At 32.1% G+C, this 17,693-nt stretch overlaps 1 protein-coding gene across 5 annotated transcripts in view; it reads right to left on the reverse strand.

Moving 5' to 3' along the window:
* Positions 1-3,232: 3,232 nt before the first annotated feature.
* Rb1cc1 (RB1 inducible coiled-coil 1) overlaps positions 3,233-17,693 on the reverse strand; it is a 71,578-nt gene continuing 57,117 nt past the window's right edge. For 2 of the 5 annotated variants that reach the window (XM_015485782.2, XM_048782893.1), the window contains exons 16-24: positions 14,974-15,139; positions 13,439-13,547; positions 13,109-13,349; positions 11,658-11,712; positions 10,703-10,750; positions 8,886-8,944; positions 6,639-6,775; positions 4,657-4,727; positions 3,233-4,196 (exon numbers count right to left, since the gene is read on the reverse strand). In XM_015485782.2, the coding sequence (XP_015341268.1) occupies positions 4,119-4,196; positions 4,657-4,727; positions 6,639-6,775; positions 8,886-8,944; positions 10,703-10,750; positions 11,658-11,712; positions 13,109-13,349; positions 13,439-13,547; positions 14,974-15,139 (964 nt within the window). In that variant the 3' untranslated portion in view covers positions 3,233-4,118. The remainder of the gene's footprint in view (positions 4,197-4,656; positions 4,728-6,638; positions 6,776-8,885; positions 8,945-10,702; positions 10,751-11,657; positions 11,713-13,108; positions 13,350-13,438; positions 13,548-14,973; positions 15,140-17,693) is intronic. The other 3 variants (XM_015485783.2, XM_015485784.2, XR_007340538.1) reach the window with 3 other exon arrangements.

Genomic DNA, 17,693 nt, shown 5'->3' on the forward strand with positions numbered 1-17,693 from the left:
CCAAAGCAAGGTAGAAGTGCTATGATTCCCAACCCCCTGATTTCTGTTGTCACTTTTTAGAATGCCCTTGCCATTGCATAAGAATTTTTTGGTGGCACTAGAGATTAAGCCCAGGGGTGTTTTACCACTGAGCCACAATTTAGCAAAAATATGGGAGTCGAGACTGGTTGGTTGGATTGGGTCTCTCCATCAAACATATGGAATTGAATCGGGGCCCCTAAAACAAAAACAACCTTGGAAAAGGACAAAGATGGAGGACTGTTACTCCCAGATTGATCATTATGAACAGATTTTAAAATTTATTACTAAACTCTAGTAATTAGGCACTGTAGTACTGTCTTCAGGTGGCACTGGAATTACTGAATATTTGCATGCAAAAGAATATGGACCTGTACCTCAAACCATATTAAAAAGAATTTACTCAAAAGGAACAAGCTGAATGTGTGCATATCACCTTGGTACATTCCTGTAATCACAGCTACTTGGAGGGCAAGGGAGAAAGATCACAAGCTCAGTGCTAGACTACCTAGTATGACCCCATCTCTCAAAACAAAAGTTTGCAGAAACTCCCAGAAAGACTGCAATACCAATTAAATAAAAAATAGGAGATAACACAAGAAATGAAATTCTAAAAGCCTGCACTTTTAACAGAATTCTGAGTTTAAGAACAACAACAACAAAAAAAAAAAAAAAAGAAAACATGAAATAAAAATAAATTCCCTTTGTTTTACAGGGTATGCATCCCTGGATAAAAAGGTTTCACTGATCACCTAGAAGGTATGATTAGGGTTGGGAACTACAGTGCGCTATCATGCAATTTCCTAGTTCAGGGACTAAAAAGAAACTCCTAAAAATTGCTGGGGAGAAAAGAGGAGGGGTAGAAAACAGTATGTCAAAGCATACAAATGGAATGGCATCAGATTTCTCAATAACCTGGATGACAGAAGACAATGGAGTGACAACGGAGAAATGCCTGCAAAAAACTGTCCTGCTAATCAACCAATCAAATAAAAGCCTATTGTAATTACAGATTCAGAAAATTCTTTTTACTGATTCTTTCCTAAGAGAAGAGAGAGACCCTATGAAATTGTGTCTAACAAAAAATTTTAAGAAGGTCCTAAAATATAGGAAGCTACAAAGTGTTGGAAGTAGAACTAGTATTTTTCTAAAATGAAGTTCTTAGAGAAAAATGTGAGTTGATAAAATATGAGAAAGCATTTGAAAGTATTAAAGTTACAATAATTATAACAGCACAAGAAGGAAAAAGCAGAAAAACTTCAAATAAAATTCATAAGCTGTACAAGAAAGGAAATGTATTCATAGTTTGGTATTTTGCAGAGAATATTCATCATAATGTCATTCTTAGTAAACTAACTAGAAAAATAACACACCATATAGGAAAGATAAAAGTGCAGAGGATTGAGGCTATGAAAGAATTAAATTCTCATTATCATGTAAGAGAGTAAATTAAAATATAAACTGTCTTATAGTAGTATAGCCATGTAATTTAGCATACCACATAAAAGTGGTCCCCCCAAGTAAAATTACACTTTGGAAGCAAAACCAAGAAATAGAGGTTTTTTTCTGGTATATACATATGTAATATGTATGTTTATATGTATACATATATATGTATATAGTTATATATGCATGTTTTTACATGTAGATTTTATACCTTGACAATTTTTTCACATCAATAATATGTCTATATGCTTTTTGTCCACTATATTTAGAATCCAATCTATATAATATACATACGCTTGAAAGTTTATTTGAAGTCAATGTGATTTAACATCAGTCATTTAATAAAGCTACACTTGGTGTATTAAGAATTATAATGCAAAAAAATAAATTAAAAAAATATATAACCTCCCCCCAAAAAAACACACACACAAAATAAAGCTACACTTGTATTTGAGACCACTTGTATTGTACACTTGTATTGTATAAATAGCCTACATGTACTGAGTGCTTAGTATATGCCTGAAACTGATAAAATTATTTAACATTTATAATTCTCATTGAATATGCAAAATGAACTCATGAAGTAGGTCCAATTATTACCTCCTTTTAAACATGAGACAAATGAGATTACAAAATTTATGCAACTCAGATTACACTACAATGCCTGTAATCCTAGTGACTTGAGAGGCTGAGGCAGGAGGATAGGAAGTTCAAGGCCAACACAGGTGACTCAGTGGGATGAATAAATAAAATTACATTTGAAACTCAAAGCCAGGCATTTGGATGTCAAAGCTCAAGGGGTTGCTTTGAATTTCCCAAAACTAACAACTCAATTCATGAATTAGATTCCTGTCTTACTCTTTTTAAACTAGTAAAATCATTTCAGCTTTTTTTTTTTTTTTTGCAGGGGGGTATATATAAACATTGATATTATGTAAAACAGGACATTAGAAAAACAAGTAACAACATCCAACATTAATGGTACTGGAGGTTGAACCCAGAGGAGCTTAACTGAACCACATCTCCAGTCCTTTTTCAGGATCTAGATGAGGTGCTTAGGGCCTCACTAAGTTGCTAAGACTGGCTTTGAACTCATGATCCTCCTGCCTCAACCTCCCAAGCTGCTGGGATAACAGCTATGCACCATGGCGCCTGGCAAGAGTATTGCAATGACCTATTTTTACAGCATACCACAATGCTGCAGCACGATGGCGCACGTAAAAGAGGCCTACCTAGCAGATTCATTTAGATCCAACCAAACCTGCTTAACAAAAACCGCTGTATACAAAGTAAATTTATTGCTTTAGTATTCTTTGCATAAAGATGTCATGGAAGGACTGAATAGAAACATATGAAATCATTTGTTCATTTATTCATTAATATGTTGTCAAATTCAGTTTTCTATACACTATGATGTTTATTCCATTTTTTGTACTATTAGATATACATACTTAAAAAAATATTTAACTTAAAAATTAAATATTTTCTGAAAAAGAATCATTTTGTTACTGTTCTCTAGCAACAAACCTGAAACAACTCTCATTCAACTCAACTAACTCATTTAAATACCTTTACTCAATGGCAACTCCTCTGAAGGTCTAGTTTACACAGTTCTAGTCTACATAACACTGTTTTACCCTGTTACACAGTAAAGAACATTTTCATAATAAACATGTTTCTCTTTGATATAATACATAACAATTTTTCACACTTCCCAACAATCACTCAAATATATTAAAAATGTATCCTTCTTTAAAAGGCACACACATTTACAGGTTCAAATCTTTATTGTTTTAAAATTGTACAGGTCTTTTACAATATGATATTTTGTTATTTAAATGACCTCTAAATGGTTAATGTACAATGAATATCTTTTTCTGAAACTCAACCATGAATTACGATTTCATCAATATGATTATTCCAAACAGTCCAAGACGTTGGGAAGGTTTGAGTGCTGCATTCAAAAATGTCAACGGCGCAGACCCCTCCCTTTAGAACCCAGATGACCTATCTGTTGAAAGTGCTTTTGAAGATTGCTGATTATTTACGGCTGATCTTAAAATCAGTCGAAATACAAAGTTCCTTTTTTGTTTTTGAAACATCAAAGGGCATTTAAAAAAATAAATGAAAGAATTTGCTTTAGTAATCTACTGAGGCAAACTCAAAATTATGATTATCTGCATGCAATAACACCCCTCTTTAAATAGTTTTTTAGAATTTATACATTTTATAAAGAATGTGTTAAAGAGTGCAAGTATTCTGATATTGATTTCACAAAAGGACAAATGCTGGTAATAATAACTAACATTTAACATCTAAGTTCAAGCTAATGTATATTTAACAGGCAATTAATATGGCTAATCATAAGCCACAATGCACAGGGTATGCCCTTTGAGAAAATGAACAGTTTGGTCCGCATTTCTAGAGTTATCCGGGTAAAAAACAAAAACCAAAACCATTTTAATTCAGCCAAGGGTTTTGATGAATTTATTGTTCCTAAAATGTAGCCAGTTAAAAAGTAAATGATGCACACCAATGAAGTATACTGTCATTATGACTTTTGTATCAAAAGATGACCTGCTGTTTCTGGAGTGATTAATGAGCACTGTAGGACAAATTAGAAATGACACAGAACGAAGTATTTCTTCCATAAGCTATACTTTCTTATTCCATGACACAGCTTTCACTCTGTAAAATTTTGTCCCCAAAGGAACTTTAAATCTGTTTTGTGCCTGAAAAGAAAAAAGGAAATCACTTGAATAATTAAACCAAATTACACAAGTACCCCAACATGCCTAGCCATAGATCTATTTTTAAGCCACCAAATACTTTACACTAGCTTTCCTCAATGGGAGTAGGGCATGAAAATAACTGAACATCAACTCCTATGTACAAACATAATTCATGGTTGTCAACAGTTATACAATGTGTAGAAGTAATATAGTGTAGAAGTAACATTAGTAATTTAATAGACACTATAGGAGTTTTCCTTTATAGGTTGGTAAGATTGTTGGTGGATCTACCTTTACCTAAAGACCAATAATATAAATACTTCTAAAATTGTTGTCTTAAGCTAAATCTAATTAAATTCAAGCTCTACTTGAAGTAAGTTAAAAGGTCAAGAACAGCACCATCAATAAATTTCTATATAAATAAAATTCCTAGTTTTATATTATAGAATATAGTTTTTACCTTTTTGGCTTGACAGTATTCCTTTTCCATTACTTTTCCAAGTACCCAGGGTCTTCTAGATGCACCTGAAGCTAATGAATCAAATTGTTATTCTCTTTTTGAAAGTACAGTTATAATTATTCATGAAAACAGAAATGCCAGAATCAAAAGCCTAATGAAGTTTGCATGACTAAAAGAATATGTAAGGTTTGAAAAGTACTGAAATCACTAAATGGTTAATAATTGATAAAACTGAATTCATGTTTCTTTTCAACCAATGACACATAGCTTTTTAAACTCATTTCCTAAATGAACATTCATGGCACATCAAATCACATAACTCACATAGTTTGGGGAACTGATAAATCTTAAGTATGAATAACGAACAAATAAATCTAAAAACTCTAGGCTAACTCAACACTGCCACCTATCAAAAGAACAAAGATGATCTGGATCTTTGATCTTCCTAAGATCAAAGCAAAGAACTGCTTTTGAGGAGTACTAATTTTAATAGCATTGGCAGAAAGGGCAGAATCTACACCTTTCTCACACCTATAGTCACAATGTCTGACACAGCAGTGTGACTATAGTTTTTGCTCAATAAATAACTGTTAAAAAACAAACTGAGTCTAGAAGGATAGTTCTTGTATAAGGGGATAAGTCTAGAAGGGTAGTTCTCATGTAAGGGGAGACTGAAAATGGTGACGGGATGAGAAAGGTATTCCTCATTTAGATAAAGCCAGAGAATCTAATTAATTTAATTCATTTCAAAAGTAGCTGTCACAGTAAAGTTGACATTAAAGGTATTCAGACAATAAAATATTTTATTTATGTTAAAGTCCTGTAATCCCCATCAGAGGACATAACTGTTACTTATTCCACGAAAATAATTTGGCAAGATATGCCTGAAAGATATCCTAAATAAATCATGAGAAATTGAACTATAAAAGGGTTCTATCACATGATAAGATGATAAAGTATCTGGAGAGCCGAATATGGAAAATATTTTGAAGAGTAAAATAGTGCTTCACACCTAATTCATAGTGTCATAGAAAAGAATCATCTAAAACTAAATCCCTTTGTGCCAGAAGAGTAATGAGTGCCACTATCACAGACGCAAAAATACTCTGGTAATCCATGCTCCCCTTCCACTCTTTTGCCAACCACACAGAGATAGTATGACACCAATTGGCATTCTCTGTCATGTATTTCTCAAAGGAAAAAGGTAGGGGGGCTGGGAATATAGTTTAGTTGGTAGAGGGCTTGCCTTCCAGCACAAGGCCCTGGGTTCAATCCCCAGTACCACAAAAGAATGTGGGAGGGGTGGGCTCATTATGACTTAATGTTGTTAAATTGTTTTCTGAAAGCCTTGTGAGAGTCTTTATAATATGGTAGTGTAAATTTTTAAAAAATGTAGTGTTTCCTAAATTTAAACACAGAAATATTTAATGGCAAAGAACCATCATGTAGCAATGTATGGTTCTGAGAATGAAACAAATGCATGTACACATTTTTGTGTATTTGCTTATTTGTATATTTAGAAATACACACATACAATGCAAATGGAGCAAAAATGTTAATATGTGAAATCTGGACAAATATATATGTATGTGTGTGTGTAATATATATAATATATATATTATATATATATATATATTGACTATAACAAATTTTTACAAAAAATTCAAGACAGAAAAGATAACTTATAAATTTAAGTAATATTTTTTTTGCCAAAAATTGGTAATGTCTTTGTAAACAAATGAACATGCATCAGCAATATAATTCTGCAATCACTAGGCTATGAAATGTGTGAATCCTCATATATTCTGATACTCCACAAGCTATATTGTAAAAATCTGGATACAGCAATTTTATAAAAAAACAAATGAGGTAGAGTTCCTCTAAGTGACAATTTTTATATGATTATACAATAGGGGAAAAATCTTTTAAAATTTATTTCCTCTACTATATACTATTATTTCAGTCATGGATGTGACACTTACCACCCTCACCTGGTTTGAGATCCAGGGCAGGCAAAGACTCTGAATGCAGAAAATATAAAGTAGGACTAACAGTAAATAATACATAATTGTCATGACGTTCATCTAGGATGATGAGTACCAAATCTCCCACCTGAAAACTAAATAAAGGAAAGTAATTTTACTGTCCCAAAGAGAGAGTTACCATCAAGCCTCTTATTTTGAATATTTCAGTATATACAATTAGACCTCTGCAATTGGGGGATTTTACATCCTCTGCAAATTCAACCAACCATGAACCAAAAATATTTGGTGAAAAAACTGCACATCTATTCAACATATAGACTTTTTTCCTTTTCATTATTCCATAAACATCACAGTACATTTTTTTTTACAAAGTATTTACATTGTATTAAGTATCATAAGCAATCTACAGATGACATTTACACATTCTTTTGTATTTTGCTCAGCTCCAAAAGGGAGGGTTGGTCATATACAGATGTTCAAACCATGATGCCAGCAACTATCAAAGACAAAAAATTTCCTTAATAAGATTTCTGTGATATGTTTATAGAAAGGAAAAAAAAAAAAAACAACGCTCGGACAGGAGTACAAAAACACCCATCACAGTTTATCCACTCATAGAAGGATTTTCCCCCTAATTATTTATTATATACCAAAAAACAAATTCAAAGAGAGAGATCTGTTATAGTCAGTGTCAAAGAACTGATCCAATTTCCAAGTGTAGTAGTCTCAATTTCAAATAAAAAGAAATTGAGCTAAGCCCAGGTACTGCTTACTTCAGTCAAAATAAGTCAAGGGATATTACTGGCTTGAGATACAGTCTGAAGAAATGGAACAAGGTAACAACAAAAAAGTAAGTACAACTGCCTATGTGCTTATTATGCGTCTGTCCCTTTAAAGCTTTTATAGATTTGCTGTTCAAAAACATCAATGTATTTTTTTTTCTTAATTATTTTTGGAACCAGGGAATGAATCCAGGGGTGCTTAATCACTGGGCAATATTGCCAGACCTTTTTTTATTTAGTTTTACTTTTTGGGTACCGGGAATTGAACTTAGGGGCACTCGACCACTGAGCCTCATCTCCATCCCTATTTTGTATTTTATTTAGAGACAGGGTCTCATTGAGTTGCTTAGCACCTCGCTTTTGCTGAGGCTGGCTTTCAACTCGCAATCCTCCTGCACCGGCCTCCTGAGCAGCTGGGATTACAGTTTTACACCAGCACACCAGGCTTAGTTCTTTTTATTTTTATAACTAAGGCTTCACTAAATTCCTTAGGGTCTCCCTAAGTTGTTGAGGCTGACCTCAAACTTGCTATCCTTCTGTCTCAGCCTCCCAAACCACTGGGATTATAGGTATATACTACCACATCCGGTATAACAGGTTTTTTGTACAGCTCATCTCTCTAATCTTCAAAAGACCATAAATAAACAATCCATTGATTTGATAAATAGTGAATAAAGTCAGTTACAATTCTGCTGTTTCAAATCACATGAAAAAAAAAAAAAACCTCAAATGAGACATGAAATGTCAGAAACACAAATATCTGACAACCAAAAATTTAGTAAACAGTTTAAATAAAGGGTCTTTAAAAATATTTAATTAAGTAATTTCTGCATTTATCCCATCAGCTATAAAAGACAGATCATTATACATGTGTTGCTACCAATGCACAGCTCCTTTCATATAGCTCAAGTAAAAGAACAATTATTGGGCTGGGCTCAGTGGCAGAGTGCTTGCCTAGCATGTGTGAGGCACTGGGTTCAATCCTCAGCATCATATAAAAATGAATAAATCAAATAAAGGTGCTGTGTCCATAAACTATTTCTCTGACTTATCTAGGAAAATTGTTACATTATTCAACTGAAATATTTTATAGTGTATTATTAATTTGTGGCATATCAATAAAAATAAAAATGAGGAAAATCAAGTCTTTCCAATATAAAATTAAAAGGACATATAGGAGATTTAAGAAGTGTAACCAGCTGAACTGCTAACTATAGCCAAACGGGCTTCAAGAATATTTGTGTGATTGAGGATACCATAATAGCAATAATTTGGGAAGTAATTCTAATGGTTCCAGGATAACAATTTAGAAAAACCTCGCTTTCTAATTTTCTTTTACTACCTTCAAGTACAAAGCATTTGGCTCAAAGAGCATAGACTGGAGTGACCATTAGGACTAATTAATAAAATATAAATTTTTTTCACAGAAAAAAAAAACATGAAATAAAAATAAAATACTTACTCTCTAATTGCTATCTTTTCAGAGTGCCGTGAAGATACTGAAGACATGCTCTGTGACATCTGAAAAAAAATAGTTTATGAACCCTTTATATTTACAGCATCAAATGTGTTCATTGCAAAAATGTTTTCAACATTAATCATATTTAAGTCTGTATCCCAGCTTGAAAGAATCCAAACTAGCACAGTACTCATGTTCAATAACACAATTATTTTATTAGTTTTATTAGGCAAATTTACCTTCATTTTTTAATTTATGTAGTTATTTTTACAAATTTGGTTGAATGAAAAAACTGATACTAGAATCACATATTTTTTACATTGGAGAGACATAGTTTTTAAGTTTTACAATTCTATCATGTTAGTTTTTAAATATTTCATTTTTGAAAAATCAAAATCCAAAATTATCTTTAAAAATATCTTACTCAAAATACTTAAACACAACTCTGATTGAAATGGGATGGGATGAGGAGGAACACAACATTCTAAGAGCTAGGAATTTCTCATACCTTTTGAGTCCTGAGATGCCTCAGTTTTTATTTTTTATTTTTTTTTATTGGTTGTTCAAAACATTACAAAGCTCATGACATATCATCTTTCATACATTTGATTCAAGTGGGTTATGAACTCCCATTATTTTTTTAAAACCCAGAGGCCGGCGGGGGAAAGATTGGGTCTTGCTAAGTTGCCGAGGCTAATCTTGAACTTGTGATGCTCTATCTCAGCCTCCTACTTGCACCACTGTGCAGAACCAGATGACTATTTTAAATAATCAACAAAAAATGAAACAAGTGGTAGCAACTCATTTTTTTCTTCTTCTGATGAAATAGAAATGGTACTTTCTAACTGATATGCAGATGCCATAGCTCAGCTGGGACTGTTCCACTCTTCAATTCATTTATTACATCATCTTGTGATAACCTGGGGCCTGTGTTCCAAGGTCTGTGGGCCTAAAGGAATTGCAAGAATGCCTCTCTTTTCTAAGCAAAGCAGGCCCAAAGCATAACCACAAAAACTAATTTTGATGCTATCACAATGGTATAAGAAAGAAAGCAGATATTTTTTTGTAAGATATTTAAAAAGCTTAATTCTGAAAAGTAACTCAAAACTTTTCAAAGTACTGAACCTAAGCCTTAAACTGTTTCTATTTCCTTATAAAAATCATAATTACTAGAATTTGAAAAAACGAAGCAAGTTCCTGGCTGTAAAGTACAAGTGACTGGCTGTAAAATGGGCAGCTGGAGTAACTGGTTAAAAACAACAACAAAATCACAGGTTAGAGAATAGCCAAAGTAGGTCAAAAGACCATACAGAGAATTTTGTCTTTTAGACATCCGTATTTACAAGATTCAAGAAAAGATATAATGTATGAAAATTATGCACATCCGGGAAAATGGCATGTTAATTTTCAACAGGTTTATGAGGCATAGCTCTAATTTTTTACTTGCTGACTGAAATAAGAATCATTACTAAGATCCCAAACACAAATATTCATGAAATTCTAAAAAATTAGTTTTCATAAGAGTCAAATACTACTATTTTCAATTTTTTCAAAGTTATCTTAGGAAGGTAGTTCACTTGGTCAGTTCTAATCTTAATTTTCACCAATACATATTTGTCTTTAAGCCATGAAAAAGTATGAATCCACAGTTACAACTCTGACCTGACTTTATTACTCTAATCAATAGTAATCACTGACCAACATGGTTCATCAAATACTAATAGTAAAGTATATATTCTTCACATGGTATGTTTTTTTAATGAAATATAATGTAAATAATTTTAAAATGTTAAGATCAAATCTTCTAAGAAAACACTTACCAATCTTTGATTTAATCGCTTATTTTCTTCTTCCTTCAACTGCAGTGTCTACAGGTAGAAAAAAAAGAGACCTGTGGTTTACCCTTATACCTATTTAAATATAAACAGAATGATTGTCAAAAATCTCTTATATTCAAACAAATGTATGGTCCTGGTACAAAAAGTTAATGGGGATGTTATTTTTCATGAACTCTTTCCAACTGTTTTAATTTTATTTAGCACTTTAATGCAAATGAGAACAATTTTAGATACATTTACATAAGCCAAACACTATTCAACTTTATATATATTAGGCATGGAGTCTAGAAATAGGTAGTAATTGAGACCTATTCTCCAAAGAACTTGCTTAAGGTCTCATGTAAGTGGAGAATCTTGCATTTATATTATGTCTTTAATAACAAAAGCATAGAAGCTGTATTTGAACAAAGTTGTACGATTTTGACAATGGATTTTTACCAAACAAGCTTGTTGTAAGCAAAAGATATTGTTGAAGATCTTAAAGGATTGGCCAAATGTGTTCAATTTTGTATACAACTGGAGGAAACCCCTATTGCCAATTTTCTCCTGTTCATTTCAATTAATCTTTATTGAAAACATATTTCATTATCTTTCTTTATATTTTTGCAGATTTACAAACATTATTTTTGAAATAAATGTGTATAACTCATATTTATGTTATTTTGCTGAATTCTACACTGATGAGTAAAACCGTTATTTCATATATTTATTTTATTAAAACTACCTACCTTTTTCTTTTATACAGAAAAAATTCTTTGGAAAACTATGAAAATGAAAGGCCTGAAATACTGACAATTTTTAGCCAGTAGGATCACAAATGAGAAGACTTCTAAAAAAGAGGTAGTCTATAACCTATATTTCAAAATAAAGTTATTTAAATGCTTTCCCAAAGTGGACACATTCAACATGGTATTTCATGAAGAGAATTTTTACTTACTCGTTCTAAGAGCATTATCCTCTGTTTTTCTTCAGACAGCATAGGGACATTTTCTCTGTAAGTAAAAGAATAATTTGTTATTAGTTGTAGCCTTCTGAAATTTTGAACTTCACATTCTTCAATAAGGTTTTGGAAATGTAAATATAAATGCAGACCACATTTCAATATTGTCTATTCTGTATATTAGACCTAGATCTATAAATTTTTTGAAATTATAAGCAAAACTTGTTATATATATTTAGGGGCAATGTCTTCAAATTTCTGTTTTCCCCAGATAATAAGAACTGCTCTTTCTCCTACAAGAGTGAATTCATTTTTGAAATAAATGTACTTGAGGCTATATATTTTTCCCACACCATCACTTGTCACATTTATGTTTTTGACACTTTAGTTTGGAATAATTCAATACTAAAAAGAAATATCCATGCCTAGCCATTAGGTATTCAAATTTCCAAACATAAAGACTTTTACCTTATTGTTTCTTGTGAGAGAAGTACCCTAAACTGTCAATTTTGAAAGTTCACATTCTATTTTTAAAGTATTTTTGGCTTGTAGAAGTTTATCAAAGACACATTTAATGGCAGGTGTGGTGGAGCACACCTGTAACCCAGCGGCTTGGGAGGCTGAGACAGGAGAGTTCAAAGCCAGTCTCAGCAACAGCGAGGCGCTAAGCAACTCAGTGAGACCCTGTCTCTAAATAAAATACAAAATAGGGCTGGGGATGTGGCTCAGTGGTTGAGTGACCCAAGTTCAATCCCTGGTACTGAAAAGGAAAAAAAAAACTTTTAATTAACAACTAACCACATTTTAGTGAAACCTAGTCTTTAAAATCTCGTCCTTAGGTGCATGGGGGCAGGAAAAATGGTGGGATGAGATGGACATCATGTATGACTGCACATATGGTATGACGCTACATTGTGTACAACCATAGAAATGTAAAGTTGTGCTGCAGTTGTGTACAATCAATCAAAATAATTCTGCTGTTATATATACCTAATTAAAATAAGTAAATTTTTAAAAAAGTATAGTAGTAATCAGCTACCCAGTTATTCAACAGGAAATAATAAAATCTCTTCCTTAGCTTTTTAAAGCTTTGTTTTTAAATTCTAAAATTTGTTTCGTTATCACTTTTTTCGATATTTTTCTATCATATTATACTCACCTTTTTTGCATCATTTTGCTTTAGCTGCCTCTCTTACACACAGAATGTAGCTATCTTATATTTTTGCCCTGAGAGGTTTTTTTAATACGATTTATTTGTCATTCATATAGTAGTCTATTACAAGTTCTCCCGACATGTTTATGCTTTGCATTTTTTAATTACACTTTATATGGATTGTGAGCCATCAGTAAAGTTAAAAATACTCCCTTTCCAAGTTTTATAACTTACAAAATGGCACTACAAACTTAAAAAGCCTTAAAATAATACTGTATAAGACTGACATACTTACTGAACAGACATCATGCTTGTCTCCATTGCTGAATCCACTCTTCCTTCATCTGTTGTTTCCATGGCTGACCTTTCAGTTTCACCTGGGAGTTCAGGGGCACAAGCTCCATAAAGTTCTGGGGCTGTTGTTACATACGCTGAAGGAACAAAACTGCTACTACGCAACTTACTGACTTCTTCTTCAAGCTTTTTCTTTTCCTCAAGCAAACGAGCTCGATCTTCAGAAAGTGACTCTATCAAATCTGAAAGACCCCCAAATTGAAATAAGCATTGAGAAAATACTTCACGTGAATTTTCATTAAAAAAACTCATATTACAAAACAGTACTGACCTTTATCCCGTTCTTGTTGCTGCATTGTAGTTTTTAACTTATCACTAAGATCATTTATTATGTTTTCTTTTCTCAATTTTTCTCTTGTTAAAACAGTATTAAAGTTGGTCTGAAATAATGAAATAATAGCTATTTAAATTATCTGAATACACTTAGCAACTACAGCTAAGAAACTAAACTTGCAAATATTTTTTCTAAAACATCTGTGTATGAAAAAGATCATGTGATTCACTAATGTATATTTAAAAATAAAAATACAATGTAATCTGGTAAAAAGTATATTTTCTTGGCCACAATTTAATAACTTGAAAGTGAATTCAATTTTTTCATTATTGTCCATATATTTACAATTAGAAAAAAAGCACTAGCAAATTATTTTTATATTTTGGAGAAAGAAGTAAAATGATCTATAATAAGAGTGTTGTTACACACAATTTTTTTTTTGCTTTGAGTAATCTTCCTGCCTCTGAATCTTCCTTTTGTTTTTAGCTAAGTCTTGATTATTATACAAACCTTTGAGAGCTAACTTTATTCGGTTTTTCTTAGTTGGATATTTGTAATAAGCATGGGATCTGTTTATTGGCTAGATTAATCACTACCCAACACTTTCACACTTTCTTACTACAACATTCATATATCCAAGTGCTTTGGTGGATCACATAGGTGGCAATTTAAACTGCAGAATTTCTTCTAAAAGGACTGAATTTATTAAGAATTTCATCTAAAAAATTTCAAATGTTCTTGAAGCACAACAGAAATAGAGACTGATGAAATGATCTAAAATAATTCTTTTCATCTGCCTAGTCTTTCCAGTTTCAAAAATCTAAGAGCTTTTTGTTTCTTGAATCAACAAATAATGACAATAATGTTGGCAGCAATAGGAAAACTTAACAGGAAAATAACTTGGTATTTTTAGATGAAGACCTAGTATAAACTCATTAATTAATTTATAATCAGTAAGCACACATGAGCTGTCAGAAAGGAATACTTATAAAACAGCTTTGTATGAAACCATTTATGTTTTTATTATTTACATATAGAAAAGTAGTATACATTTATAAAAGGAGTTAAATGATTTTATTTTATGCACTTTCAAAAGAATATCATTAGGTACCTTAGAAGTCATCTCTCAATGCTATTTCATAAATATTTAAAGAAGTTTTAAAATATGAAGAAGTCAATTAGATGGCTGTCAATTTTATACTTCTGATTTTAATCAGTTAATTCATTTAATTCATTTTAGAAGTCCAAAATTGTATATGTACTCACAAAACAACTTGGAGAATGCAAGAGAAAGCTCAATTGCATTTACAATGAATCATAAAAGAATCTATAAAGAATAAATTCTTAAAAACAGGAGTTGTCACTCAAGTAATAATTCTTACATAGAACTACTGGTTACTCATCTCCCTGAATACTTACTTTCCTTGGCTTGTCATGGGACATATTACTGTTTAAAATTATTAAATACAAGCCCTTTTCATAACATTTATCTTTATATTTCATATAAATGTAATGAAGACAGGGGCACATACTTGTTGTTCAGCAATCAAAGATGTTCGAACATTTTGCATTTCTTCATTTTTTCTTTTTTCTTGCTCTTCAAGTTGTTCTAGAAACTTAGCTTTTTCAACCTGAAGCTTTTCTTGAAGTTCAGCAACTAAGCTTGAAGAATCCTCTCTGGTAGAATCAATAGCAGGACTTAAAAATTGAATACAGCATTAATTTTAAAAAACTATGCAATCATAAATATAACAAATATCATATTGATGCTATTATTGACCATAAATGAATATAGCAAGAAAGATATCTGTATGAACTCTCTGCCTTTATGACTAAAAAGTTAATAGAAACTAGCAAGAGCTTAATACTGTCTGCCAGTAACATGGCTGATTATATCAGATAAATTCAGCATGCTCTATAGCTTTTATTGGAATATGAGAAATTCTATGAATTTCAAGGTCATCTTCAAATTTTAGTAGTCCTACAACTCTAATTTATGTGACAACTGAAGAAAAATTAAACACACACCTCAAGATTTCTTTTGTTGAAAAGCTCTAATATCTATTATGTAGATTTTAGTTAATTTTTCTAGGTGATGAATACTACAAAACTAAAATGGAACTTATGTGTTTTCACAAAGCAAGCCTACACATTATTGAACTCATTCATGTTTGTCAGAATCTCTTAGCAGTTGCCAAGATTCAGAGAAAAGGGAAAAAAACCACATTTTAATGATTATTTTCTGGTATATGTTAATTATTATTATTTACTTTTAACCTAATAATCCTTTTCATTAAAAAAAAATCTGTCCAAGAAATAACAAATCAAAAGTGTTAAAATATGCTATATCAAAACAAAGGTGCTGCTGTGTTGTTAATTCCCTAGCTACTTTCATTACTAGTAACTTATTGTTTTCAATGTGCATTCACTTGGTTTTAAATGGTATTTTAATATTTTCAGAATCATGGTACATTTTATGATCAATGTATTTAAAATTTTTGTTTTTCCCCATGTAATCTCCTATCTAGTTACACAACAGAAATGTACAATCAGTAATGTTAACAACTGATAATCACATTGAAAATGGAGATTCTTTTATCTGTAGTTCCAAATTTTCTGACCAAATCTACTAACTTAAATAAACTTGATACTCAAATTTTGATCCTGAGGGACAGATTTAAATGGCCAAAGACAGAATATGTAATTTGAAATGATACCCATTTTCAAAGTATGAGACTTCTGAATGACAAATAGGCTGGAACAGAAAATCCCAATTCCATAACACAATTAAAAGGACAAGGTAAAAGATTTGTTTTCAAAGTTTCTCCTTTGGGGTATAGGAGAGGGAAATATCCAAGTTAAAAATCTATGGCAGGGCTAAAACATTGGCAGGCTACATAAATGGAAATGTTAATGAGAAATTAGAATTTCAAAAAGGACTAGTACTACTAATACTTAAGTGTTCCAGGTTAGAGTAGGCTTAAAAAATCCTGTTCAGCTAATGTCTTCCTTAAAGAATTATCCCTACAGGTAGAAAGTAAACTGGAAGTGTTGTAAGCACAAGGCAATAACAAAAGCTGAGCACTGTAAGAAATCAGACTGCAGAATTAGGAGGAAGACAGACCACAGTAAACGTTTGGAATTTTATTGTAAATGCAATGTAAAGGCATTAAATATTTTCATCTAGAAAGAATGAGTGTGAATTTAAATTTTTATTTGGGAGAGAGAGCAGGGATTGAATCTGGAGGTGTTTAACCATTGAGCCGCAGCCTCTTTTTTTTTTTTCTTTTTAAAATATATTATTTAGAGACAGGACCTCGATAAGTTGCTGAAGCTGGCTCTGAACTCAAGATCCATTAGGCTCCCAAGCTGCCGAGAGGACAGGCGTGCATCACTGTGCCCAGTGAATTAGGTTTTGAAAAGATTATACTATAAAGATGGATACTGGTAAGAAATCAGAGCAAAGCAAACAAGGCTGAAGGAGAGAAGGATGATATTAGGTTTATATTACAATGAAATGGTTTTGTTCAAATTGTGGGGGTATATGAATGGGGAGATGTAACAAGATGAGCACTCTATAATTTCTAGGAGTCTTGCATCTTTGAATTGCCTAGTGCATGCACGCACTCTATTCCAGGGTCAATGCTGTGCTGGGATGACATAGGTAGAAGAAATGGCTCCATGCACAGAAACAATTGTCTTCTTTGAAGACACCATATCAATCCTACTCCAACAAGAATAAGCCACACTAAATGATTAGCATAAGGTATATTATATGATTATTGGTAAGACAGCAAACTTTTGATTGTAAGAAATGCAAAGAAGGATGGCTTAACGTGGAAAATCAGTAATCATCCACTGCTGGGGCCTGGAATTTCTTATTGGTTCTTCAGTCTGGCAAAAAGTATATCTCAGGGAATACTGTTTCAAGCCCTCATTAGAAAATGTTCAAAATGACTGTCAGCTAAGAATTCTTCCTTATTTTACATTACGCTAGGACCTAAAATGGCCTGGCTTCAGGAAGAATTAACTCTAGCAATGAACAGCTAAAAATTGTGGTCTTTACTAGCACCATGGCCTAGCTGTCTTTGGGGATCTAAGGAGGTGTATTTTGGGGCCAAGAAAGGCATGAAGAAAAGATTATATTACAATTTAGTTGTAAAAATATTTTGATTCAAATACCACAGAAATCTAAGAAATTTATCTTAAAAGTTGCACCACCATCCTATCAATATTCACATAATTCTTTTTT

This window comes from Marmota marmota, unplaced genomic scaffold (genome assembly GCF_001458135.2).
Source record: "Marmota marmota marmota unplaced genomic scaffold, marMar, whole genome shotgun sequence".
In the NCBI taxonomy this organism is placed as follows: Eukaryota; Metazoa; Chordata; class Mammalia; order Rodentia; family Sciuridae; genus Marmota; species Marmota marmota.